This window comes from Bombina bombina, chromosome 5 (assembly GCF_027579735.1).
Source record: "Bombina bombina isolate aBomBom1 chromosome 5, aBomBom1.pri, whole genome shotgun sequence".
NCBI lineage: Eukaryota > Metazoa > Chordata > Amphibia > Anura > Bombinatoridae > Bombina > Bombina bombina.
Window position 1 is genome coordinate 236,482,384 of NC_069503.1, and position 26,062 is coordinate 236,508,445.

General features: G+C 40.4%; 1 protein-coding gene across 1 annotated transcript in view; it reads left to right on the forward strand.

Annotated features, from left to right (window-relative positions):
* MPP7 (MAGUK p55 scaffold protein 7) overlaps positions 1 to 26,062 on the forward strand; it is a 1,181,171-nt gene that overhangs the window by 697,766 nt on the left and 457,343 nt on the right. Inside the window, exon 6 of the mRNA XM_053713897.1 lies at positions 3,817 to 3,894. Within this exon, the coding sequence (XP_053569872.1) occupies positions 3,817 to 3,894 (78 nt within the window). The remainder of the gene's footprint in view (positions 1 to 3,816; positions 3,895 to 26,062) is intronic.

Below are 26,062 nucleotides of genomic sequence, written 5' to 3' on the forward strand. Positions count from 1 at the left end.
TCATTTTTTTAGCAGCATATGATATAATAATGTTTTTATTATTATTTGTGTTTTATCTTAAATCTTTAATAATCATTTATGTTACCAATATTTTGTACTAAATCTTTATCAATTTTTACTCATAATTCTTAAAAAGTTAGTCTTATTGTGTAAATCAGAATATATTCTATTTCAGGTGTCCTTATCCATTAAAAAGATTATTAGCTATATAGTACTTTTATAAAAACAACCTAAGTGCTTTCCAAGTATTGTTATTTTAGAAAATATTTTTAATCTGTATATAAAACTAGATGCATTTTTATTTCTTTTTTTTTTTTTTAAACTATTACACAACATTTTAGTCTTTTTTAAAGCAACGGAACTTGTCAGTCAATAAACATAGATGGCCAATCTACCTAGGCTATTTTTGCATTAACTGGACTGTTTTTAATTCCATCCATAAAATTGTTCCAAGAAAAAAATTGAAAAATGTTTTGTTAAGGCCTTTAATACTTTCACGAAAAGGTTTGTAATGTGTGCATATTTTAAAACAATTCTCTAGTTAAAATCATTTGGTTTTATGGATTGCAGCTTTCCCAATGAAAACTCAATGGTGTGACATTTGTCGCATTCCAAGGGTACATTTTTTACGGCATGAGTGTTAAAATGTCTGCATACACTGTGCAACTTTTCCAATACTTTTTCGGTATTTGCCATTCTGTATATTGCTACATTTTATATGACAAGCCGTCTGTATATGTTCCCTTTTATTGACTATTTAGCACTGGAAAGGCTTCAGCTGCAAGTTGATTAAGGTGCTAAATGTAAATTTGACTCCAGGTAACAGTGAACTCATTTCCTTAGACACTGCCATTTTACAGCCCATAACCCGTATCTCACTGCCACCTTAATATATGTATTTTTAATTTATAGCACGGCCTTCATTTTTTTTAGCACTTTGTCCAACAGCTGTGCATTTGTTTTCCAGCTTCACACTTCTACATTTAAAGAGTATAAAAGTAAAAAACAAATCTTAAGCAAATTATGTTGAAATGCAAAATAATGAATAAGATTAATACCCTCTAGATTTTTTATTTTTTTTTGTAACCGATAAAGTATTTAACTTGACACTATTGAGAAGCTGTATTGTGTGATGATATTGCAAGTCTTTCCTGGCAGTCTCTGGTAATGTAATCATAGTAATAGAATGTTGTCATCTTCATCCCGGATTTCTTGTAATAAGCTTGTCAGTGCCAGACGTTAATAAGACCTCATGTGGGCCACCAGCATGTTTGGAAGAATTAGATGGAATATTTTTCACAGGCATTTAAAAAAAAAAGTTTTATTAAGTTTCATGCATCTCTGAAATTCTTGAGTTACAAAATAGACAGTTGTAAAGCCCCTGGTGGTGCTGTTAACAGCAGGGAATCTTTAGTGGGCCAGTACACATCAGGCATAAGATAAAACAATAATTTTGATACTATTAAGTAAAATATCATCATTCTTTGTATATGTCTTAAAATGAGCTAGCTCTAAATCTTTTCAATACATGCATAGTTTATGAATGTATTTATTTTAATTGTGACTAGATTTTTAGGATACATATATTGTCGAAACGCGTAAGTCTGACAGTATTCTGTTGATCCATTTTATTTTCTTATCTCTGTTCTCTGTTAAATAAATTTATTTTTGACTTAAAAGTGCTTTGAGGCTCACTGGTTTGTTTGGAGTAGATTTTTAGTATGTTTTAAATGTTTTGATGCAAACCTATGTTGGGGGAATATGAACAGAATTAAGGTGTTTTAGGATGAAAAGATTTGACCGCAATGGTCCGTGACTCATTTGGGTGGATTCTTGGTATATGCAGATTTTGTATACAAGGCCTGATAAAATGTAGTGAAGCACCTTTTTGTAAATCAGATACTAAAACAAGAAAACCCTTCTGACCTTTGCCACTTGTATTTTTGCTTTTTTTATTTTAACTTTTTAATTTTTAATTATGTCCATCCACTTTCCCACTGCCAACAAGCATTTCTGTATAATTTTCTGTTCCACCTGAACATATTGCTTATCTGTCTCTCTGCTTATATCAGATTACCTTATTTGGTTGGGGGGGGGGGGGGGGAAACAACATCATCTGTGTGCTGTTGGTCTGGTCTAGATTTGAAGTTAAAGTGATATAATACCCATATGCTGAATTAGTGATGCAGCATAACTGTAAAAAGCTGACAAGAAAATATGACATGGACACCTCTATGTAAAAAGGAAGCTATTTTACCTCTGTTTATTCAGCTCACAATTTTTAGTGCTCTGTGAACAGTAATCCTTCCTCTACTGTCCAGTTGCATGTTGAAAAAATAAATAATAAAGAAAATTAAAAAGAAAAAAAAGCCAGATAGCATCTACAGTACTGAGGCCATGCTTTGCTTTGTTCTCACGAGATTTGCGCTGAAGAGATTTCATAATCAACTTCCTTAAACAGAATAGGAAAATAACATTACTGTGTCTGCACATGCCAGATGCATACTCGCTTGCAAGTCCTGGGACTAGCATCCTGATTGGCTGCTTAAAGTCTCTTTACAGTGGGGTGTGAAATTGAATACTTGTTGTATTGAATAAATGTTGAGGTAAAATATCTTCCTTTTTTAATAGAGATGTTCAGGTTATGTTTTCTAGCCATCTAGCCATCTTTTTATTGCTATGCTGCAGCACTTTTAAGTGCTTCAACATATCATGTCCCTTTGGTTTATTTCATCTTGGTACTCAAATTGTTAAATTCCCCATGATCCACAGAAGTTCCCCTTTACATCATTTTATGCCTTATGGCAAGCTAGAAATGATAAAATGAACAGAAACCTCCAAGCACTGCAAATAAGTTTCCAGTAGGCTAAGCAGCCAAGTAACAAAAATAATAATGTAATGGCACATTTACTACATTAGGTGGTAATCCCTTGCAAAGGAATTTTGTAAATAGAACTATAAAGTGCTTTAACTAAAGACACAATCTTCGCAATGATTGGTTCTGTAAAATGGCGACATTGCAGATAATGCATACTGTTATGCTTTAGGTTGATCAACATACCAAGCATTATTTCCATATGACATCATATATAACACTTTACCAGACACTTATGATGAACTGGACTTGGTGAGCTTCCCGTGTTAGGCTACTCAGTGCATTATTTTAGATTTATCCTTAACTTCCCTTTGCTAAATTCAAATACTCTATTTCCCCTACATACCCTAAACTATCAAAAGGGAAACCGGCTTTTTAAATTATTTTGATTTATTTATTTATTGTTATCTGCATTTGATATGTGTCAGCGTATAGAAGTTTTTGTCCATGTCCACAGTTATATGAAGTCTCTACAATGTCACTGTTTAAATTAGACATAAAAACACTGTTAAAATAAAAAATAAAAATGTCTCCATTGTTAGTTCTGTATTTTTAAGTTATTTTGTGTAGCCAGTCCAGAAATCAAGTGGTTGTTTCATGAAGGTTCTGATTGGGTGCATGAAGCAAATTTGCATAATTAAAAAAAAATAAAGATTGGGCTAAATTTTAAACAATAATGGAAGTAACTGCATTTTTTTTTTTTTTTATAAAAAAGCATCCAAAATATTTTATATTTTTATTTTGTGCAATAGAAACTGTGGGTTAAAGTTAATACACTTCAACTTCTCTAACATCTATGAGTTTTGTTTTTTTAGTCTGGTAGTTTAATTGTTCAATTCATGTTCAAGTACATTTAAAGTGTTTACTACCATGTTAAAATGGTTTGACTATGGACAGTTTCCTCATATAGTTTAATAATTATCTTTCTTAATGTTTTTCAGATACATGAAAAGTTGCTTTATTATGAGAAGGAGAACCCTTTACCCGTAATTCACACTGCTACAGCCCTGGCAGATGATGTAAGTATGGTTTCATAACTGCAACATGCCTTCAGTGTAAGTGTATGAATGTAATCATATAGGCACAAAACATACAGTGGTGAAACATGCTTCCAAAAGCGCTGTCAACAAGGACGCAGGTTGTTGACACTGGTCTGATTTGCATTCAGTGCTAAGCTATAAAATACACAACCTAGATATGTTCTGACTCAGTTCTTGCATAATTAATATTACAGATTCCTATCCCACAAGGGGAGCGAAAGCTGTCGTTTGACAGTGTTTGGAGAAAGTCAGAGACAAGTGGAATGCATTAGAAAAATAGAGACAAATGAGGTCTGTTTTGCTGACAGGACAAGAAAAATGACAGCTAATACTACAGAAATGAGAAATATAAAGTACAGCAGAGGGAGTTGTCAGAATTGCCTGGTAGGGTTGTACAGCTGTGATTCATGCTTAGTCCAGTTTTCCAAATTACTGTCATGATCTGAAATGCTGTTCAAAGAAGAAGTTTTCGGCAGTGATTGAGTAGTCAATTTCCTGTGCCTATAATTCTGCTATACAACAATAACAACAAAAAAAAAATCACCTGTCATTGCATACTTATAGCATGGCTGAAAGGAACTGAGCACAGTTACAGAGAGACACTCATTAACTACAAATAAGTTAATGTTAAGCATTTATAAAAAAAAAGTTCTTAAAGGGACACTAAAGTCAAAATAAACTTTGATAATAAAGATAGAGCATGCAGTTTTAAGACACTTTTTAAATTTATTTCCATTATCAAATTTTGCACAGTCTTTTTATATACACACTTTCTGAGACACCCATTCCTACTGAGCATGTGCACAAGTTCACAGTGTATACGTATACTCCTCTGTGATAGGCTGGTGTCTGTCACATGATACAGGGGGCTGGAAAATGGGAGAAAAAATAAATTTATTTTAATTTTGCACTTGTTTATTATGCAAGCCTACTGTGTTTAGTGGTCCTTTTTTATCTTTATGGAATACTTATATTCGGCGTACGAGTGTAGCGCTGTCATTAGTGTGAGGAACGTAAACTCAATCTCAGTGTTCTTCATGCTCAAATCCATATTACAAGTGGCGCGCTGTTCAATTTACCGCAATTTCGTTTGGGCAACTGTTTCCTCTGCACAAACTCTTTACACAACCTTTAAGGTTGCGTAAATAGTTTTAGCAGAAAATGTGATTGCGTTTGGGTGATCACATTTACTTTCAACTGGTAATATGAGCACACATTAACGCTCAACGTTGCCCATAGAAAATATGGGGATCGTAAATTACCACGAGTTTGCGCAAACAAAACTGCGGTAATTTGAGTGTTAAGTGTTCTTTACGCTCAAATCTAAATTACAAGTGGAGCGCTGTTCAAATTACCGCAGAAAAGAAGGTTGTGTGTATGGAGAGGGCATCAGTGGCCACGGTGCGGAGACTGTGTGCTGAATTCAGGCGCCTCCCTGAGAGGACAGGTATGGTAATGTCTGCTTTATATGGTAACTTCTGTGTCATCATGCAGCTACATCTGCAGTTCTGACAAGTGTACCCAGAAAATACAGTTATAGTAAGATAAAATATACACAATTACATTTTTTTCAAGGTAATTGTATTAATTTTATAAACTGTGACATCAAACCCTTATCTCAGTGCTCTGAAGGATGTACATGGTCAGGAAAAGTTGATTAATTCTATAAATATAAAACCAGATATTTTAGCAATTTTATATCCAGCCAGTCATAAAAGACAGTTTTTACTGTGAAAATAAAGATCCTATAGTATAGATACACTTCACACTATCCATACATTCACATGAGTGTGTTGCTAATAATATTGATAAGTAAAATATATGGATATTAATGTAAAGTGGCACATGCTATAAGGATATTTATATAGCAATATACCTGAATACAAAGACACTTAAATGTGATGCAGCATAACACGTATAGGCCTATTCCATAGCTTGCATAAATTACTGGTGATATCACAGAAAGAAATCCACCATAATATACATACTGGTTTCCCTTTTTTTTTTAAACGTATTTATATTGTAGTTTTGGTAAATTATTTTTACATGATATGTTTATAACTGGTTGCTCAATGTTTTTTTTTTTTTATTGCTGTTTAAAGTTGATGGGGCTATTTCTACTCTTGCCAAGCGTACTACTATTCCTATGGAAGATAGTACTTCTTTTAAAGACCCTTTAGATAGGAAACTTGAATCTTATCTAAGGAAAGCTTATTTATTTTCTGGCTACATTCTTAGGCCTGCTATATCCATGGCTGATGTTGCAGCTGCATCAACTTTTTGGTTGGAAAGCTTAGCGCAACAGGAAACAGATTCTGATTTGTCTAGCATTGTTCGCTTGCTTCAACATGCTAATCATTTTATCTGTAATGCTATTTTTGATATCATCAATATTGATGTTAAATCTATGTCTTTAGTTATTTTAGCTAGAAGAGCTTTGTGGCTCAAATATTGGAATGCTGACACTGTATCTAAGTCTAGATTACTCTCTTTCTTTCCAAGGTAACAATTTATTTGGTTCTCAGTTGGATTCAATTATTTCAACTGCCACTGGGGGAAGGGAGTTTTCTCCAACATTGGTGTGTCCGGTCCACGGCGTCATCCATAACTTGTGGGAATATTCTCTTCCCCAACAGGAAATGGCAAAGAGCACAGCAAAAGCTGTCCATATAGTCCCTCCTAGGCTCCGCCCACCCCAGTCATTCTCTTTGCCGTTGCACAGGCAACATCTCCACAGAGATGGTGAAGAGTATGTGGTGTTTAGTTGTAGTTTTTTATTCTACTATCAAGAGTTTGTTATTTTAAAATAGTGCTGGTATGTACTATTTACTCTGAAACAGAAAAGGATGAAGAGTTCTGTTTGTGAGAGGAATATGATTTTAGCAGCAGTAACTAAAATCGTTTGCTGTTTCCACATAGGACTGTTGAGATGAGATAACTTCAGTTGGGGGAAACAGCAGACTTCTCTGCTTAAGGTATGACTAGCCATATTTCTAACAAGACTGTGTAATGCTGGAAGGCTGTCATTTCCCCTCATGGGGACCGGTAAGCCATTTTCTTAGTCTCAAACAGAATAAAGGGCTTAATATGGGCTATAAAACTGGTAGACACTTTTATGGGCTAGATCGATTGCTTTATTTGGGCATTTTATACAGCTTGAGGTTAAAATTCACACTTTATAACTTTGGGGAAGTTATTTTCATGGCAGGCACTGGCTTAGACACCTTCCCAGTCAGGAAGGGCCTTCTTTGTAGTAGGCGAAGCCTCATTTTCGCGCCATTACTACGCAGTTACTTTTGAGAACAGGACATGCAGCTGCATGTGTATGAGTCTGGAAGTAGTTGAAAAGGTCCCTAGAAGGCTTCATTTGGTATCGTATACCCCCCTGGGTTTGGTAAAGTTGCAGCAAAGGCTGTAGCTGGGACTGTAGAGGGGTTAAAACTATAAACGGCTCCGGTTTTGTCATTTTAAGGGTTAAAGGTCTGAAATTTGGGGTGCAATGCTTTGAGTGCTTTAAGACACTGTGGTGGAAATTTGGTTAAGATTGAACAATTCCTTCATAGTTTTTCACATATTCAGTAAAAAAGTGTGCCCTGTTTAAAATTTAAAGAGACAGTAACGTTTTTATTTTAAAACGGTTTTTGTATTTTATTGACAAGTTTAAGCCTGTTTAACATGTCTGTGCCTTCAGATAAACTATGTTCTGTATGTATGGAAGCCAATGTGTCTCCCCGTTCAAAATTGTGTGATAATTGTGCCATAGCGTCCAAACAAAGTAAGGACAGTACTGCCACAGATAGTAATGTTGCCCAAGATGATTCATCAGATGAAGGGAGTAGACATAGTTCTACATCATCTCCTTCTGTGTCTATACCAGTTATGCCCGCGCAGGCGACCCCTAGTACTTCTAGCGCGCCAATGCTTGTTACTATGCAACAATTGACGGCAGTAATGGATAACTCCATAGCAAATATTTTATCCAAAATGCCTGCATTTCAGAGAAAGCGTGATTGCTCTGTTTTAAACACTGTAGAGCAGGAGGGCGCTGATGATAATTACTCTGTCATACCCTCACACCAATCTGAAGTGGCCATGAGGGAGGTTTTGTCAGATGGGGAAATTTCTGATTCAGGTAGAATTTCTCAACAGGCAGAACCTGATGTTGTGACATTTAAATTTAAATTAGAGCATCTCCGCGCACTGCTTAAGGAGGTGCTATCTACTCTGGATGATTGTGACAACCTGGTCATTCCAGAAAAATTGTGCAAGATGGACAAGTTCCTAGAGGTTCCGGTGCACCCCGACGCTTTTCCTATACCCAAGCGGGTGGCGGACATAGTGAATAAGGAGTGGGAAAAGCCCAGTATACCCTTTGTCCCCCCTCCTATATTTAAGAAATTATTTCCTATGGTCGACCCCAGAAAGGACTTATGGCAGACGGTCCCTAAGGTCGAGGGGGCAGTTTCTACACTAGCCAAGCGCACTACTATTCCTATCGAGGATAATTGTGCTTTCAAAGATCCTATGGATAAAAAATTGGAGGGTTTGCTTAAAAATATTTTTGTACAGCAAGGTTACCTCCTGCAACCTATCTCGTGCATTATTCCTGTCACTACAGCAGCGTGGTTCTGGTACGAGGAACTAGAAAAGTCGCTCAGTATTCACGCACTTAAGTTAGCTAATTCCTTTATTTTAGATGCCGCTTTGCAGTTAGCTAGATTAGCGGCGAAAAATTCAGGGTTTGCAATTGTGGCGCGCAGAGCGCTCTGGCTAAAGTCTTGGTCAGCGGATGTATCTTCCAAGACAAAATTGCTTAATATCCCTTTCAAGGGCAAAACCCTTTTTGGGCCAGAATTGAAAGAGATTATCTCAGACATCACTGGGGGTAAGGGCCATGCCCTCCCACAAGATAGGCCTTTCAAGGCCAAGAATAAGTCTAATTTTCGTTCCTTTTGCAATTTCAGGAACGGACCGGCCTCCAACTCTGCAGCCTCTAGACAAGAGGGCAATGCTTCACAAACCAAACCAGCTTGGAAACCGATGCAAGGCTGGAACAAGGGTAAGCAGGCCAAGAAGCCTGCTGCTGATACCAAAACAGCATGAAGGAGTAGCCCCCGATCCGGGACCGGATCTAGTAGGGGGCAGACTCTCTCTCTTCGCTCAGGCTTGGGGAAGAGATGTTCAGGATCCCTGGGCACTAGAAATAGTTTCTCAGGGTTATCTTCTGGAATTCAAGGAACTACCCCCAAGGGGAAAGTTCCACATGTCTCACTTATCTTCAAAACAAATAAAGAGTCAGGCATTCTTACATTGTGTAGAAGACCTGTCAAAAATGGGAGTGATACACCCAGTTCCAACTGTGGAACAAGGACTGGGGTTTTACTCAAATCTGTTTGTAGTTCCCAAAAAAGAGGGAATCTTCAGACCAATTCTGGATTTAAAGATTCTAAACAAATTTCTAAGAGTGCCATCGTTCAAAATGGAAACTATTCGAACGATCTTACCTACAATCCAGGAGGGTCAATTTATGACTACCGTGGATCTAAAGGATGCGTATCTACATATTCCTATCCACAAAGATCATCATCAGTTCCTAAGGTTCGCCTTTCTGAACAAACATTACCAGTTTGTGGCTCTCCCATTCGGGCTAGCCACTGCTCCAAGGATTTTCACAAAGGGTCCCTTCTAGCGGTTCTAAGACCAAGGGGCATTGCAGTGGCACCTTATTTGGACGACATTCTGATACAAGCGTCGTCTCTTTCAAAGGCAAAGGCTCACACAGACATCGTTCTGGCCTTTCTCAGATCTCAAGGGTGGAAGGTGAACATAGAAAAAAGTTCCCTGTCTCCGTCGACAAGAGTTCCTTTCTTGGGGACAATAATAGATTCTTTAGAAATGAAGATTTTCCTGACAGATGTCAGAAAGTCAAAACTTCTAAACGCTTGTCAAGTTCTTCACTCTGTTCCACGTCCTTCCATAGCTCAGTGCATGGAAGTAGTAGGGTTGATGGTTGCAGCAATGGACATAGTTCCTTTTGCGCGAATTCATCTAAGACCATTACAACTGTGCATGCTGAAACAGTGGAATGGGGACTTTACAGACTTGCCATTGTCACGACCGACGCCAGTCTAGTGGACTGGGGCGCGGTCTGCGACTCCCTGAAAGATCAGGGTCTATGGTCTCGGGAAGAGTCTCTTCTCCCGATAAACATTCTGGAACTGAGAGCGATATTCAATACTCTCAGGGCTTGGCCTCAACTAGCAAAGGCCAGATTCATAAGATTCCAATCAGACAACATGACGACTGTTGTTTACATCAACCATCAGGGGGGAAAAGGAGTTCCCTGGCGATGAGAGAAGTGACCAAAATCATAAAATGGGCGGAGGATCACTCCTGCCACCTATCTGCGATCCACATCCCAGGAGTGGAAAACTGGGAGGCGGATTATCTGAGTCGTCAAACATTCCATCCGGGGGAGTGGGTTCTTCAAGGGGTTCCGTTTGAACCTCTACATTCCATAGATATCAAGATGTTATCTTGGAAAGTTCTGTTTTTGGTTTCTGAGTTATCTGCTCTGCAGTGTATTCCGCCCTATCTGGTGTTCCATTCAGATAAGGTTGTTTTGCGTACTAAACCTGGTTTCCTTCCAAAGGTTGTTTCCAACAAAAATATTAACCAGGAAATAGTTGTGCCTTCTTTGTGTCCGAATCCAGTTTCAAAGAAGTATGTAGTACGTGCTTTAAAGTTCTATTTAGAAACAACAAAGGTTTTCAGACAAACGTCTTCTCTGTTTGCCGTTTATTCTGGCAAGATGAGAGGTCAATAAGCTACTGCTACCTCTCTTTCCTTTTGGCTGAAAAGCATCATCCGATTGGCTTACGAGACTGCCGGACGGCAGCCTCCCGAACGAATCACAGCTCACTCTACTAGGGCTGTGGTTTCCACATGGGCCTTCAAGAACGAGGCTTCTGTTGATCAGATATGTAAGGCAGCGACTTGGTCTTCCCTGCACACTTTTGCCAAATTCTACAAATTTGATACTTTTGCTTCTTCGGAGGCTATTTTTGGGAGAAAGGTTTTGCAAGCCGTGGTGCCTTCCGTTTAGGTAACCTGATTGGCTCCCTCCCTTCATCCGTGTCCTAAAGCTTTGGTATTGGTTCCCACAAGTTATGGATGACGCCGTGGACCGGACACACCAATGTTGGAGAAAACAGAATTCATGCTTACCTGATAAATTACTTTCTCCAACGGTGTGTCCGGTCCACCGCCCGCCCTGGTTTTTTAATCAGGTTTGATGAATTTCTTTCTTTAACTACAGTCACCACGGTACCCTATAGTTTCTCCTGTTTTTTTCTCCTGTCCATCGGTCGAATGACTGGGGTGGGCGGAGCCTAGGAGGGACTATATGGACAGCTTTTGCTGTGCTCTTTGCCATTTCCTGTTGGGGAAGAGAATATTCCCACAAGTTATGGATGACGCCGTGGACCGGACACACCGTTGGAGAAAGTAATTTATCAGGTAAGCATAAATTCAGTTTTTTTTACCTCAGGATAAAAGATCTAAGGGTAAATCTAAAGCTTCTAATCATTTTTGTTCTTTTCGACAGAATAAGAAACAGAAAGCCAATCCTTCCCCCAAAGAATCTGGTTCCAATTGGAAACCTTCAAGTTGGAATAAATCCAAGCCTTTTAAGAAACCAAAGCCAGCCCCCAAGTCTGCATGAAGGTGCTGCCCTCATTCCAGCTCAGCTAGTGGGGGGCAGATTACAATTTTTTCAAAACATTTGTGCAGACTCTGTCCAAAATCATTGGATTCAGAGTATTGTGTCTCAAGGGTATTGAATAGGTTTCAGAGTAAGACCTCCTGTGAGAAGATTTTTTTCTCTCACACGTTCCAGCAAATCTAGTGAAGGCTCAGGCTTTTCAGATCAAGAGCTTTCAGGGGTAATCATACCAGTTCCGTTTCAGGAACAGGGTCTGGGGTTTTATTCTAATCTATTCGTTGTCCCAAAGAAAGAAAATTAATTCAGGCCAGTTCTGGATCTGAAAATTTTGAATCGTTTTGTAAGAGTGCCAGCATTTAAAATGATGACTATAAGGACTATTCTGCCTTTTGTTCAGCAAGTTCATTATATGTCCACGATAGATTTACAGGATGCATATCTTCATATTCCGATTCATCCATACCACTATCGGTTTCTGAGATTCTCTTTTCTAGACAAGCATTACCAATTTGTCGTTCTTCCATTTGGCCTAGCGAAAGCTCCAATAATTTTTTCAAAGTTTTTCGGTGCCCTACTCTCTGTAATCAGAGAACAGGGCATTGCAGTGTTTCCTTATTTGGACGATATCTTGGTACTAGTTCAGTCCTTACATTCTGCCGAATCTCACACAAATCAGCTAGTGTTGTTTCTTTAAAGACATGGTTGGAGGATCAATTTACCAAAAAGTTCCTTGATTCATCAGACAAGGGTCACCTTTTTAGGTTTCCAGATAGATTCAGTGTCCATGACTCTGTCTCTAACAGACAAGAGAAGAATAAAATTGGTTTCAGCTTGTCGAAACCTTCAGTCTCAATCATTCCCTTCAGTGGCTATGTGCATGAAAGTTTTAGGTCTCATGACTGCAGCATCGGACGCAATCCCCTTTGCTCGTTTTCATATGAGACCTCTTCAGCTTTGTATGCTGAATCAGTGGTGCAGGGGTTATACAAGGATATCACAATTAATATCCTTAAATCCCTATGTTCAACTCTCTCTAACTTGGTGGTTAGATCACCATCGTATAGCTCAAGGGGCCTCTTTTGTTCGTCCGACCTAAACTGTAATCACAACAGATGCAAGTCGGGTTGCTGAGCTGTCTGGGTATCTCTGACAGCACAAGGGGTTTGGAAATCTCAAGAGGCGAGTTTACCAATCAGTATTTTAGAACTCTGTGCTATTTTCAGGGCTCTTCAGGTTTGGCCTCTGTTGAAGAGAGAACCATTCATTTGTTTTCAGACAGACAATATCACAACTGTGGCATATGTCAATCATCAGGGTGGGACTCACAGTCCCCTAGCTATGAAAGAAGTATCTCGGTACATATCCCAGGTGTAGACAGTTGGTAAGCGGATCTCAGCTGTCAGACATTACATCCAGGGGGAGTGGTCTCTCCATCCAGATGTGTTTTTTCAGATTGTTCAGATGTGGGGTCTTCCAGAAATAGATCTGATGGCTTCTCATCTAAACAAGAAACTTCCCAGGTACTTGTCCAGGTCCAGGGATCCTCAGGTGGAGTCGGTGGATGCGTTAGCAGTTCCTTGGTTTTACCAACCTGCTTATATTTTCCCGACTCTAGTTCTTCTTCAAAGAGTAATCGCCAAGATCATCATGGAACAATCGTTTGTGTTTCTGGTAGCACCAGCATGGCCTCACAGGTTTTGGTATGCGGATCTTGTCCGGATGTCCAGTTGCCAACCTTAGCCACTTCCTTTAAGACCAGACCTTCTGTCTCCAGGACCGTTTTTCCATCAGGATCTCAAATCGTTAAATTTGAAGGTATGGGAATTGAACGCTTAGTGCTTAGTCATAGAGGTTTTTCTGACTCAGTGATTGATTCTATGTTACAGGCTCGTAAATCTGTTTCTAGGAAGATTTATTAGATTTCATGGTGTTCTTCTCATATATTCTCCTGGCATTCTTTTAGAATTCCTAGAATTTTACAGTTTCTTCAGAATGGTTTGGATAAAGGTTTGTCTGCAAGTTCCTTGAAGGGACAAATCTCTGCTCTTTCTGTTTTATTTCACAGAAAGATTGCTAAGCTTCCTGATATTCATTGTTTTGTGCAGGCTTTGGTCCGTATCAAGCCTGTCGTTAAATCAATCTCTCCTCCTTGGAGTCTTAATTTGGTTTTGAAGGCTTTACAGGCTCCTCCTTTTGAGCTTTTGCATTCTTTGGATATTAAACTACTTACTTGGAAAGTATTGTTCCTTTTGGCTATCTCTTCTGCTAGAAGAGTTTCCGAGTTATCTGCTTTTTCTTGTGAGTCTCCTTTTCTGATTTTCCAACAGGATGTCAGTTTTGCGGACTTCATTTAAGTTTTTTACCTAAAGTTGGGAATTCTAACAACATTATTGGGGAAATTGTTGTTCCTTCTTTGTGTCCTAATCCTAAGAATTCTTTGTAGAGATCCTTATGTTCTCTGGATGGTGTAAGAGCTTTGAAATATTATGTTGAAGCTACTAAAGATTTCAGGAAGACTTCTAGTCTATTTGTTGTCTTTTCTGGTCCTAGGAAAGGTCAGAAAGCTTCTGCCATTTCCTTGGCATCCTGGTTAAAGCTTTTGATTCATCAGGCTTATTTGGAGTCGGGTCAGGCCCCGCCTCAGAGAATCACAGCTCATTCTACTTGATCAGTTTCCATATTGTGGGCTTTTAAGAATGAAGCTTCAGTTGATCAGATTTGCAAACCCAGCAACTTGGTCTTCTTTGCATACATTTACTAAATTCTACCGTTTTGATGTATTTGCTTCTTCGGAAGCAGTTTTTGGTAGAAAAGTTCTTCAGGCAGCTGTTTCAGTTTGATTCCTCTGATTATGTTTTAAGATTTTTTCTTTTTAATTATGCAGAAAACTTATTTTTTTGGATGTGGATTTAATGTTTTCAGCGGAAAATGGCTGTTTTTATTTTTATCCCTCCCTCTTTAGTGACTCTTCTGTGGAGTACCACATCTTGGGTATTACTATCCCATACGTCACTAGCTCATGGACTCTTGCCAATTATATGAAAGAAAACATAATTTATGTAAGAACTTACCTGATAAATTAATTTCTTTCATATTGGCAAGAGTCCATGAGACCCACCCTTTTTATGGTGGTTATGTTTTTTCGTATAAAGCACAATTATATTTCCAGTTCCTTTTTTGATGCTTTTTACTCCTTTTTCTATCACCCCACTACTTGGCTATTCTTTAAACTGAATTGTGGGTGTGGTGAGGGGTGTATTTATAGGCATTTTGAGGTTTGGGAAACTTTGCCCCTCCTAGTAGGATTGTATATCCCATACGTCACTAGCTCATGGACTCTTGTCTACACATATGGAAATATCAGAGGCGTTATACGATGACGAGGCCCACTCAGACTATTCGGAGGAGGATCCTTCTGGGTCGGAGTCAGTGTCATCTCATCCTCCTGCTGCGGAGGAGCATGATTTTAGGTTTAGGATAGAGAATTTGCGCTTTTTCCTGAAGTAAGTGCTTGCTACTCTGGAGGTCCCGAAACCGAAGCTTCTGGAGTAACCTTCGATTCCTAAGCTTGATAAGGTATTCGAGGACAGGGTAGTACCTCAGACCTTTCCGGTGCCTGATTAGGTTCTTCCTTTTCCCCTTCTTCTTCCTTTAAGAAACTGTTCCCTGTTCCGGACTCTCAGCTCGACCTGTGGGGGACTGTCCCTAAGGTGGATGGCACCATCTCTACGCTTGCGAAGCGGACAACCATTCCTCTCGAGGATAGTTCATCGTTTAAAGAGCCCATGGATAAAAAGTTGAAAAACATGTTAAGGAAAATGTTTCAACACACAGGGTTTGTTTTTCAACCGGCAGCGGCTGTAGCCGCTGTTTCCAGAGCTGCGACATATTGGTGTGAATCCCTGTGTGATTTGGTCGAGAGGGAGACTTCCATCGACAAGATACAGGTTACGATTAAGGCGTTGAAGGTCACCAATTCTTTCATTTGTAACGCTAATATGCAAATAATTCACCTGAACGCAAAGGTTTCAGGATTCTCCGTTTTAGCTGGCAGGGCTCAGTGGCTAAAGTCTTGGTCTGTGGACGTGACCTCTAAGTCGAAGCTGTTGTCCCTGCCTTTTCAAGGAAAGATTCTGTTAGGTCCAGGATTGGATTCGATCATATCCACGGTTACAGGAGGCAAGGGAGCTTTCCTCCCACAGGATAAGAAGGCTAAGTCTAAAGGATCTACTTTTCGTCCCTTTCATGTGGACAAGGCCCAGCGCCAGCAGCCCGCCGTGAAAACGGATCAGTCCAAGGGAACTTGGAAGCCTGCTCAGTCTTGGAACAAGTCCAAGCAGAACAAGAAGCCTGCTGAGACAAAATCGGCATGAAGGGGCGGCACCGACCGGTCGCCGGACCAAGAAGGGGGCAGATTGTCTCTCTTCTCCGAAGCCTGGTTGCAGGACGTTCAGGAATCTTGGGTTCTGGAGGTTGTTGCCCAGGGTTACAGGATAGGATTCAGGTCCCATCTGCCCAGGGGCAGATTCTGCCTGTCAAACCTGTCTTCAAGACCGGAAAAGAGAGAGGCCTTTCTAGAATGTGTGAGGGATCTCTCCTCTCTAGGTGTTATTGTGCCAGTACCCCAAGCACAAAGGGGTCTAGGGTACTATTTAAATTTTTTGTGGTTCCTAAGGAGAAGGGCAAGTTCTGCCCGATTCTGGACTTAAAGTGTTTAAACAAGTTTCTGGCTGTTCTATCGTTTAAAATGGAAACAATTAGATCTATTCTGCCCCTAGTCAAGAGGGGCATTTCATGACGCCAATAGACTTGAAGAATGCTTACCTTCATGTTCCAAATCAGAGGGACCACTTCAAGTTCCTAAGATTTGCCTTTCTGGACCAACACTTCCAGTTTGTGGCCCTTCCCTTCGGCCTGGCGACAGCCCCGAGAGTCTTCACGAAGGTTCTGGGGGCGCTTCTTGCAGTGGCCAGACTCAGGGGCATTGCTGTGGCACCCTATTTGGACGACATCCTAGTCCAGGCGCCGTCGTTCAACCTTGCAGATGATCATTCCAGGGCTCTTCTTTTATTGCTCCAATCTCACGGTTAGAAGATCAACTCAGGAATGAGTTTCCTGGTTCCCAGCAACATGGTGGAGTTCCTGGGCATGATAATAGACTCTGTCAATGAAAATATATCAGATCAACGACGCAGGAAGATTGTGTCCACCTGTCTTGCCCTTCGGTGACTCAGTGTATGGAGATGATCGGGCACATGGTTTCCAGCATAGACGTCATCCCTTTCACCAGGTTCCATCTCAGACCTCTTCAATTGTGCATGTTGAGACAGTGGAACGGCGATCATTGAGATCTATCACTGTGGATAACCATTGATGCTCGGACCGGGGACTCCCTATCTTGGTTGATCTGTCCGGAGCATCTGTCCCTGGGGACATCCTTCCTGAGACCATCCTGGGAGATTGTGACCATGGACGCAATTCTGACAGGATGGGGAGCTGTTTTGGGGTGCCAGATTGGCACAAGGAAAATGGACCTGGGAGGAGTGTCTCCTTCCGATAAATATTCTGGAACTTTGAGCAATCTACAATGCTCTGAGGGCGTGGGGTCGTTCAGCTTCATCAGATTCCAGACCGACAACATTACCTCGGTGGCTTACATCAACCATCAGGGGGAAACTAGGAGCTCCCTGGCAATAAGGGAGGTGTCTCGGATTTTGGATTGGGCGGAGTCCCACAGCTGCTCGCTCTCAGCGATTCACATTCCAGGTATGGACAACTGGGAAGTGGACTTTCTCAGCAGGCAATCCTTCCATCCGGGGGTCTCTTCACCCTGAAGTGTTTTTGGAGATTTGTCTCAGATGGGAAACGCCAGAGAGAGATCTCATGACATCCAGACTCAATTGCAAGCTACCCCGATACGGGTCGAGGTCAAGGGATCCCCAGGCAGAGCTGATAGATGCCTTAGTGGTGCCTTGGGGATTCAGCCTAGCTTACATTTTTCCACCGTTACCACTTCTTCCTCGTGTAGTGGCACACATCAAGGAGTGAGCTTCGGCCATCCTGATTGCTCCTTCGTGGCCGTGGAGGATGTGGTTTGTGGATCTGGTGGGGAAGTCATCCTCTCCACCATGGAGGTTACCCTGTCGCAGGTATCTGCTGGAACAGGGTCCCTTTCAACATCACAATCTCGTTTCACTGAGGCTGACTGTGTTGTGATTGAACGGTTAGTCTTAACCAAGAGAAGTTTTTCAGAAAGTGTGATTTACACTCTAGTTCAGGCAAGAAAGCCAGTCACTCGTCGCATCTACCATAAGGTGTGGAGGACTTAATTGTCCTGGTGTGAGAAACACGGATATTCTTGGCACAAGGTGAAGGTATTCAGGATTCTGTCTTTTCTCCATGAAGGTTTGGAGAAGGGTCTTGCCGCCAGTTCCTTAAAGGGACAGGTTTCGGCTTTATCAGTCTTGTTGCACAGGAGACTCGCTGAGCTTCCTGACATTCAATCTTTTGTTCAGGCTCTGTCTAGAATCAGACCTGCCTTTAGGCAGTCTGCTCCCCCATGGAGCTTAAACTTGGTTCTTAAGGTATTGCAGAGGGTTCCGTTCGAGCCTATGCATTCTATTGACATTAAGATTCTGTCCTGGAAGGTTCTTTTTCTCTTGGCCATTGCATTGGCACGCAGAGTATCTGAGCTGGCTGCCTTGCAATTCGAGCCTCCTTATCTGTTCTTTCATGCGGATAAGGCTGTTCTTTGCACCGGTTTGGGGTTTCTTCCCAAGGTGGTGTCTAACCGTAACATCAATCAGGAAATAATTGTTCCTTCTTTGTGTCCTAACCCTTCTTCTTCTAAGGAGAGGTTACTACATAATCTGGATGTGGTTCAGGCCTTTAAGTTCTATCTACAGGCTACGAAGGATTTCAGACAGTCTACATCTCTTTTTGTGGTGTATTCCGAGAAGCGCAAGGTGCAGAGGGCCTCTTCTACTTCTTAGTCCTTTTGGTTGAGGAGCTTGATTCGCTTGGCCTATGAGACAGCGGGACATAAGCCTCCTCAGAGGATCACAGCTCGAAGCTGTGGCTTCGTCTTGGGCCTTCAAAAATGAGGCCTCTATGGAGCAGATTTGTAAGGTGGCTACCTGGTCCTCCTTACACACTATTACAAAGTTTTACAAATTTGACATTCTTGCCTCTGCGGAAGCTGTTTTTGGGAAAGAGGTTTTACAGGCTGTGGTGCCCTCAGATTAGGGTCCGCCTTTTTACCCTCCCGGCTTCATTCAGTGTCCTCTAAAGCTTGGGTATATGTTTCACAAAAGAAATGGAGCCGAGGACTCTCCTTCCCGTTTAGATGGAAAACATAAATTATGCTTACCTGATAATTTTATTTCCATTATGGGGAGGAGAGTCCACGGCTCCCGTCCGTAACTCTGGTGGGCGGACCTAAATTTTATCTTTTGGCACCATTTATACCCTGATATTTCTCCTACTGTTCCTTGTTCCCTCGGCAGAATGGCTGGGGGATGAGGGGAATGGGAGAGATATTTAAGCCTTTGGCTGGGGTGTCTTTGCCTCCTCCTGGTGGCCAAGTTCTTATTTCCCAAGTAATAAATGAAGCCGTGGACTCTCCTCCCCATGATGGAAATAAAATTATCAGGTAAGCATTATTTATGGTTTTGCTGCCCAGAAAAAAAATAAAAACCACAAAAAAAAAAAAAAAACATTAACACTAAACGCCTAAGATGGTACTCACCAAAGATTAATCCTGGTCATACTCAATATTCTTACCTTCATCGCGGCGGCAGTCTTCATCCATCTTCTTATCTTCTTCAAAGACGTCATCTTCGTGCAGTCACCAGCCACACACTGATTTTTGAATGCGAGATACTCCTTTTTTTATAGGGATACCCCTGTATCATGTGATAGACATTAGCCAATCACAGACTAGTATACGTATACCCTGTGAGCTTGTGCACATGTTCAGTAGGATCTTGTTCCCCAGAAAGTATTCATATAAAAAGACTGTGAAAAATGTGCTAATAAAAGTAAATTAGAAAGTGTCTTAAAACTGCATGCTCTTTCTGAATTTCAAAAGTTTATTTCCATCTTAATATGAGGAGATTCCACGACTTCATTCCTTACTTGTGGGAAATACAGAACCTAGCCACCAGGAGGAGGCAAAGACACCCCAGCCAAAGGCTTAAATACCTCCCCTCATCCCCCCTATCCCCCAGTCATTCTTTGCCTTTCGTCACAGAAGGTTGGCAGAGACGTGTCAGAAGATTTCGGAGTAGTTCCTTATGGAGGGTTTTAAGTAGTCTTATCAGCCTTTCAGTGATAGCATTGATGAAAGTTAGTCTGGAGAGGCAGGGAGAGTCTTTCTGCGAACCCATCCAGACACATATTAACAGCTCCTTATGCAGTCAGCGTTGACGAGTTTTGCTGCCTGCTTTCTTCACTAAAGTCCATATCAGAAGTGCTGCTACAATCTGGAAAACTTGAAGGACCGTGTTACTGTTCCACTGCATAGATTCCGGTAAGATTGTTTCATTACTTTACACACATGTTAAAGATAAAAAGACAGGGTCTCAGTGATACTCCTTTATCTTTAAGGAATCAAGGGTTAATATCTCCTGAGGGGGATTATTGAACAGTGGGGGTTTTAATCATATTTATGTGATTTCGACTTATATGTAAGAACGTTTGGGCTCTTAGGCTGATACGGAACAAACAGGTTCTTTTATTTGGAGAGCTGCGCAGTTTTCTTTAGATAAGATGGCGAGCTTTTTTTCTTAGCAGGGGCAGGTCCTGCATGAGCACCATGTGACCAGGAACGGTCACGTTTAGGGGCTCTGCCTCTATGGACCGTGTTCAGGTACCTGCGGGTGCGGGATCCTTGTTTTTTTCACATCCTAGACTCTCTGATGCTAACTGCGTGAAATTGTTAGCTTAGTCTTAGTCAGGAAAGGGGTTGAATCTTTTGGCTTAGTTCATAGGCCGGGGTATAGTCGCCTCTATCATAAGAGTCCTACTTCTTATGGTATGTAGAGCGGGGACTCTTCTGGCATGTCTTTTTCATTCCCCAGGAGGTTCTGGGGAACAGGTTTTTTTTCCCTTAGGGGATAGTTTCGACCATATGTATTTTCTGCTCGAGAGACTCGCTAGCTTCCAGAGGTCAGTTTTGTTCAGGTTTTGATTAGTTCAGGCCTGTGTTTAGATTCAGTACTCTTTTCTGGGGTTTACTTCTTGTTCTAAGAGTTTTGCAGATGACTCCGTTTGGGCTTATGAATGGAGTGATGTTAACTCTTCTGTTTGAAAGATTTTCTTTATATTAGTTATGGATTCAGCGCACAGAGTTTCTGAGCTGGCTGTCTTGCAGGGTTGAGACTCTTACATAGTTTTCATTCGGCTAGGACTGTGCTCTGGATTAGTTTTCTCCCTATGGTTATTTCATATCCTAAGAATGTGATTCCTTCCTTGTGTCCTCCTACTCCTTCTTTGAAGGAGGGGGTTATTTCATCTTGGAGGTGTTTTGGGCCTTGAAGTTCTGTCTTCAAGCTACTAGGAACTTTTTGCCAAACTTCTTGTTTGTCGTGTTTATTCTGAGAAGTGTAAGGGGCTCAAAGTTTGGCCACTTACTTGTTTTTTTAGTGGAGGAGTTTGTTCTCTTAGCTTACAGATTCAGCGGGATGCAAGCCACCTCAGAGGCTTAAGGCTCATTCATTTAGAGCTGTGATTCCCTCTTGGTGTTTGAGAATGTGGCATTTAGCGATCAGTATTGTAGGGATTCTACCTCGTCTTCCTTACATATTTTTCGTTTAAAATGTTTGCATAATTAACATTTTTGCTGTCGGCTGAAGCTGTTTTTGGGAGCAGGGTTTTGCAGACTGTGGTGCCCTCAGAATAGGGTCCGCCTAGCTTTTTACCCTCCCGTTCATTCAGTGTCCCCTAGAGCTTGGGTATATGTTTCCCACAAGTAAGGAATAAAGCCGAGGACTCTCCTCCCATTAAGATGGAAAACATAAATTATGCTTACCTGATCGTTTTCTTTCCATCTGTATGAGGAGAGTCCACGGCTCCCACCAGTTTTTTTCTCCGTTGGGCGGACTAAAATTTTTTGTTCTTCCGGCACCATTTATACCCTGATATTTCTCCTACTGTTCCTTGTTCCCTCGGCAGAATGACTGGGGGATGAGGGGAGTGGGGGAGGTATTTAAGCCTTTGGCTGGTGTGTCTTTGCCTCCTCCTGTATTTCCCACAAGTAAGGAATGAAGCCGTGGACTCTCCTCATACAGATGGAAAGGAAATTATCAGGTAAGCATAATTTATGTTTTTGACTTGAGTGTCCCTTTAAGTAATTATGTAGCACAAAAAAAGCCTTTTTTCTACAACCTGCACTTAACCAATTAGTGCCTTTGTTTGCTCACTCAATACTTTACAAAGAGACAATTTGACAGCAGTATTTCAATTCATCTGGAAGCACATTTTAAGCAAATTTCCCTAATGTTTTTAATTTTTTCTGGTTCGTTAAAAATACAAATAATGTAACAAAATTTACCTTGTGGTTGCCGCTGATACATACAACTCCATATTTAAATGGGGAGCTGCTCCATTTTCATGCTGTGACATATTTTATTATCTGGGGGGTTGTTGACTGTGGCTTCTTTATAGCTGTTCTGCCTTCTATTTATTTCTAAAGGGACAGTCTACTCAAAATTAAACTGTAATGATTCAGATAGGGGATGCCATTTTAAACTTCTTTCCAATTTCACTTTTATCATCAAATTTGCTGTGTTCTCTTGGTATTCTTTGTTAAAAGCTAAACCTAGGTAGACTCATATGATTATTTCTAAGCCCTTGAAAGCTGCATCTTATATCATTGCATTTTGACAGTTTTTCCACAGCTAGACAGTGCTATTTCATGTGTATCATATTAGATAACATTGTGCTCACTCCCGTGCAGTTATTTATGAGTCAGCACTGATCGGTTAAATTTCAAGTCTGTTGAAAGAACTGAAATAAGGGGGGAGTCTGCAGAGGCTTAATATTCCCCTAAGCTAGACTTTGAAACGATGCGCTTTCGATCCTTAATACATAGCAGGGGATTTCTTCAAACAGCACCTAGGGATTTAACTATTTGTGAGACCAGATGGAAGGCAAGTTTACAAGGACAGAGACCACTGACTGTACACTATCAATGCCTTCTAGACTGTTCGACACTATGTAAGACCCATAACATCTTAGCATGTGGGAAAGGGATTTCGGACGAGACATAGAAACTAAGTCGCTTGTACACTGCATTACACTATTCAAACTATATTATAAACTGCTGACTAGATGGCACTGGGTCCCTAGCAGACTCCATAGGGTCTCTAACACAAACTCATCTACGTGCTGGCCGGGTTGTGGAAATACGGGTGATAATATACATATCTGGTGGAGTTGCCAACATATACAACACTTAAAGGGGAGAGATACTCAACATATGCACACGGCTGGGGCTCCCATCGAAATGTAGCCCAGAAATATGCTTATTACACCTAGAACTCCCCAAAATCACAAAGTCAAAGAAACACCTTTATATTTATATATTATGATGGCAACCAAATTATCATTAGCAAGGCACTGGAAACAACAATCAGCCCCCACAATACATAAAGTGGTTGAAATAATTGACTACATTAGGAAAATGGAGGAAGCAGTATTCATAAATAGAGGAACACTCGATCTATACTCAGATATCGGGGAACCTTGGGATACCCTTTCCCCACACCCAAAAACCTCACACTAGGACCTTTTTATAGGGCAGCCCCTACCCTTAGAGAACCAGTTTGGGCATACCTATGATATGCAATATATTGCCTCAATAAAAATTATTCTTACAAAAAAAAAGTATATTAATATAACTGTTGGTTATACAAAACTGGGGAATGGGTAATTAAGGGATTATCTATCTTTTTAAACAATAAACATTCTGGAGTAGACTGTACCTTTAATTCCTAGCCTTATGCATATTATAGGCATTTTTGAATGTCAGTATAGTAGATCTTCTTGCCACCTCTATTGGAAGCCTATTCCATGAATCATTATGTTATTTCTGTAAAGTAGGTATTTTGCGAATTCCAGAACGTCTACCTTCCAGTTTAAGATTGTCAATGTATCCATTAGTAAATGTAAACATCGGTATAGGGATACATTTGGCAGCAGACTTGGTACACATGAAAAAGGAAAAGGATTTCTTTTAATGTAAGACATTGAAAAACAACATGATTTACATGTCCGAGCTTACATACAATTTGCTTAGTGTTTCAGCTTTAAAGGGACAGTTAAGTATAAATTAAACTTTCATTATTCAGATAGGACTTTTAATTTTAATTGACTTTCCAATTTACTTTTATCATCAAATTTGCTTTTTTCTCTTGGTATTCTTAGTTGAAACTAAACCTAGGTAGGCTCATATGCTAATTTCTAAGCCTTTGAGGGCTGCCTCTTATCACATGCTTTTTAAATCTCTTTTCAACACAAAGAGACAGAAAGTACACGTGGGCCATATTGATAACACTGTGTTCAGGCACAGAAAGTTATTTAAGATCTAGCACAATACAATGCTAAATTTAAGACAATAGATAATAAACAGTCACAGTCATGTGATCAGGGGGCTGGAAGAAGGTTCCTAGATACAAGGTAATCACAGAGGTAAAAAGTATATTAATATAACTGTGTTGGTTATGCAAAACTGGGGAATGAGTAATAAAGGGATTATCTATCTTTAAAAACAATAACAATTCTATGGTTGACTGTCCCTTAACCAAGCATGACTATAATGTGAATTTTAATCACAAAAGGTGGAATAAGTATGCAAAAGGTTGTTGTTTTTTGTTTGTTGTTTTTTTTTAAGTGTGTTTGTATTACACACATGGCATAAATCATAAACACATATAAGACCTCAAGTCATTTCTCATCTACAGAAAAAAAGCTTTAGTAAGAGGCACACACATAAATGCCTTGTCAAGGAGAAGGAATATGAAAGTTGTCTTACAAGGGACCTTTTATACCCAAACAGAATGGCAGAATACTTGCACCCCCTACAGTGCACAACATAATGGTGAGGCTGAGAGAGAGAATATTAAAAAAATACAAGTAAATAATAATAGATACATGCTGACAGAATCATAGCTGTATCACAAATACTAGACTGACAGAGCATCATACCTGCAAAATAGACTGTTAACTAGAGTAACAAGCAAAACTCAAATTTAACTTTCATTTGGGAAAAGTCAAGAGACATCAGGACATTTAGATCCAGAGCCTACACATACCTGCCAGCTGAGAGGCAGTCCAGCCTCAACAACACAGCCAAAATGACTATCGTGACAGACTACTAGAAAGGATGTTTAAAGGGACACTGAATCCAAATTTTTTCTTTTGTGATTCAGATAGAAGATGCAATTTTAAACAACTACCTAATTTACTCCTATTATCAATTTTTCTTCGTTCTCTTAATTTCTTTATTTGAAAATGAAAGCATCTAAGCTATTTTTTTTGGTTCAGAGCCATGGAAAGCACTTTTTTTTTATTGGTAGGTGAATTTACCCACCAATCGGCAAGAACAACACAGTGTGTTCACCAAAAATGGGCCGGCATCTAAACTTGCATTCTTGCATTTCAAATAAAGATACCAAGAGAATGAAAAGAATTTGATAATAGGAGTAAATTAGAAAGCTGCTTAAAATTGCATGCTCTATCTGAATCACGATAGAATTTTTTTGGGGTTCAGTGTCCCTTTAACCCTTTGAGTGCTAAGCACTTTCCCACCTGGGTGCTAATATTTTCTATGGCTTTTTTTTTTACAGACCCCCAAGACTTACACTGTTGGAAAGGTTTAGCGATTACCTTTCCAGGTCTTGGGGGTCTGTAGCTGCTTAGATGCCTGAGATACAGGCTTTTAAGCAGCATGCCCCCTCCTCCTATACTTAACATTGTTAAGTATAAATAAAGTTGCGCGATGACGTCATCACGTCATTGCGTGTGACGTCACCGCGCATCACGTGAAGCCACGGCGATGCCCGTCACTCTACAGGCATGATCACTGTGGTAGGAGCGTTTAGGAGCCCCCAGATCTCCCTCAAGGTGGGAGAGTGCTCATGACGGCTCTGAGCCGTCATTAGCACCAGAGTGAGAAACTCTGTGACGGCTCAGAGCCAAGCACTCAAAGGGTTAAGGACTAAAGAATCTACAGAAGGAACAAACTAATCGACAATAGCTGCTTCCTGTTAGGACTGTCCGACAAAGCCAACCTTTAAACTAAATCATTTTTGTCAAATGTTTGTGTTGATTACTAAATGTACATTATCTCTGCTCATCACGTAAACAGAACTGGTGGGTAATTCTTCTACACACATGGGATGCTGCCTCATGAATCTATGACAA